The sequence below is a fragment of the Leucopleurus acutus genome, assembly GCF_964270905.1.
Source record: "Leucopleurus acutus genome assembly, chromosome: 14".
NCBI classification, from domain to species: Eukaryota; Metazoa; Chordata; class Mammalia; order Artiodactyla; family Delphinidae; genus Leucopleurus; species Leucopleurus acutus.
This window is the reverse complement of record NC_139156.1, coordinates 27,370,588-27,372,663: the sequence shown is the minus strand read 5'-3', so window position 1 is coordinate 27,372,663 and position 2,076 is coordinate 27,370,588. Positions and strand designations below refer to the sequence as shown.

General features: G+C 56.1%; 1 protein-coding gene across 1 annotated transcript; it reads right to left on the bottom strand.

Moving 5' to 3' along the window:
• Nucleotides 1–202: 202 nt before the first annotated feature.
• On the bottom strand, nucleotides 203–1,810 carry MRPL43 (mitochondrial ribosomal protein L43). Its single transcript, XM_082854875.1, has 3 exons — nucleotides 1,651–1,810; nucleotides 1,454–1,560; nucleotides 203–1,340 (listed from the first exon to the last, which is right to left on the bottom strand). Exons 1-3 carry the CDS (start codon nucleotides 1,779–1,781, stop codon nucleotides 1,105–1,107), a joined length of 474 nt encoding a protein of 157 aa, XP_082711001.1. The 5' UTR covers nucleotides 1,782–1,810; the 3' UTR covers nucleotides 203–1,104.
• Between the last annotated feature and the right edge of the window lie 266 nt (nucleotides 1,811–2,076).

Here is a 2,076-nt window from a genome sequence, read left to right as displayed (position 1 = left end):
TTAGGAATGCCCCCGCTCACGACCCAGGGAGGCGGGAGAGGCATGTGACAGGGTGGGGAGGCTGGGTTCAGTTCCTCCCCCCACTGTTGGTTAATAAATACCCTCCTTCCCCACAGCTATGAGTGGTCTGCTTGGTCTAGACTGGTCTTCTCCTGACCACCAGGGGACAGGCTTCTGAGCCTATGGTAAAGGTGCTGCAGGGTTGGCTTTGCTTCCCATAAAGCCATTTGCAGAGGAAATTGGGCTCCTCAGCTTCCATCCTGACTGTCCTGGGCAGGTACAGTCCTTTTTTAAAGGCTCTCACTATTTATTGATCATGGTGATAAGGGGATGACAAACAAAATTACGACAGTTCAAGAATTCATACAACAGTTTCTAGGTTTTTACCTCCTGGCTCTTTTTCTCACCATCTCCCCCCATCCCTCACCTCATTTTTAGCTAAGCCTAGAAGATGCTGCCTATTTATCAGCTGGCCTGAGACTCACTCTCTCCAAGGGTCAAGCCTAGATTAATCACGTGGCCTTTGATACTACACCATCCTGAAGAGTTATTATTCATTTTGCTTCTGGTTTTAAGATAAAAAATGGCATTATAGTTTAAATATGTGCATATTTTGAAGCAGACTTCAAGTGTGACCTTGACAAGTTTATTAACTTCAGTTTTCTAATCTGCACACAAACATTCACAGATATAAAGGACCTAGCCCAATGACATGCTCACAGCAGGGTATAAGGTACTAGCTCTCTCTTGGTCAATGGCTGCAAAAACAGGACATAAGGGATTCTTCAGAAGCCAGCCTTAAATCCTCTCACTGTGATTTGAGATCTGGATTTAAGAAATGAAGATCCAGTAAAATCTGAAGACTCTCGGGTTTCAGAGATGTCAGCTGGATCAGAATTAGGAGACTCAGTCTCTGCCCCTCACAGGGTACATCAAAAAGAAACAGGCAGCTCTTCTTTATCCCAAGCAAAAGCTTTGGCATCAGCTTCCCCTTTGGGGGGCTCCATCTGTCTCCCGTGAACCAAACCAGAAGGAAGAACCGCCTCTACTGGGGTCAGAGTCCAAACCCTGGGGCTGGAGTAGGTGGAGCAACTCTTCATTGTGTTAGCCGCTAGGCTGGGGCAGGATCCTGGACCTCTCTCGAGGGCGCAGCCCGCCCAGCGTTGTCGGTTTGTTGGTGAAGGGATGCCACTGGCCCTGGATGCTAGGGCTGTCCGTGTGGAAGGGCTTGCGGATGCGGATCACGTCCAAGCCCGACTGGTCCGCCAGCTTCTGCACCAGCGTGGCGATCTCCTCGACCGACTTGCAGTGGATGCTCTCCTCGCGCACAGACCCGTTAACTGGCCGAACGGAGGTGGAGATAAGAGGAAGCGGGTCAGGGGTCACACGAGCGGCAGGCAAGCGGGCCGAGCCCCACGACGCCTCCCTCCAGCCCTCGTCCGGCCCCACTTACGGTATTCGGCCACTACTCTGGGCACGCAGCACGGCCGCGGGTTCACGTATATTACGACCCCGGGGTTCCTGCGGGCGAAGTCGGTCACCTCTCGTTCCACGAACTCCCTGAGGGACCGGATAAGGGTGAGCAAGGTGACTCCTGACCCGGGGCAACCTCGGCATGGAGTCGCACGTCCGCGCCCTTCCCCGGCTCACCTGGCGCCGCGGGACGAGGGCGCGTCACGGCTGAGGCTAAAACTGAGACGCTGCAGCTGCTGCACGTAGCGACCCAGCCCGTTGTGCAGGACACTGGTCAGGAAGCGGCTCGCGCTCCCGCGCGCCGTCATGGCCGCAGCTCCGAAGCCGTCGAGCCCGGCCTCTCAGTGTGGGGGCGGGACTAACCCGAGGCTTCCGCTTCCTGGAACACTGGCGCCGCGGCAGTTTTGTTTCCGAGGTCGTGGCTAGTGGCGCGAGTGACCCATGTTGCAGGCAACAGGGGCAAGAGGAAAGTGGTGACTCGGGGCCGGGGTCAGGAGGGGCGGAGCTCCTAGCAGTGGAGCCGAGAAAGCCACGCGGCGGAGGCGCGGCGGGCGTCCCTCTGAGCGCGGAGCTCGGCGGGAGCGAAGGAGTGGTGCTCAGGTT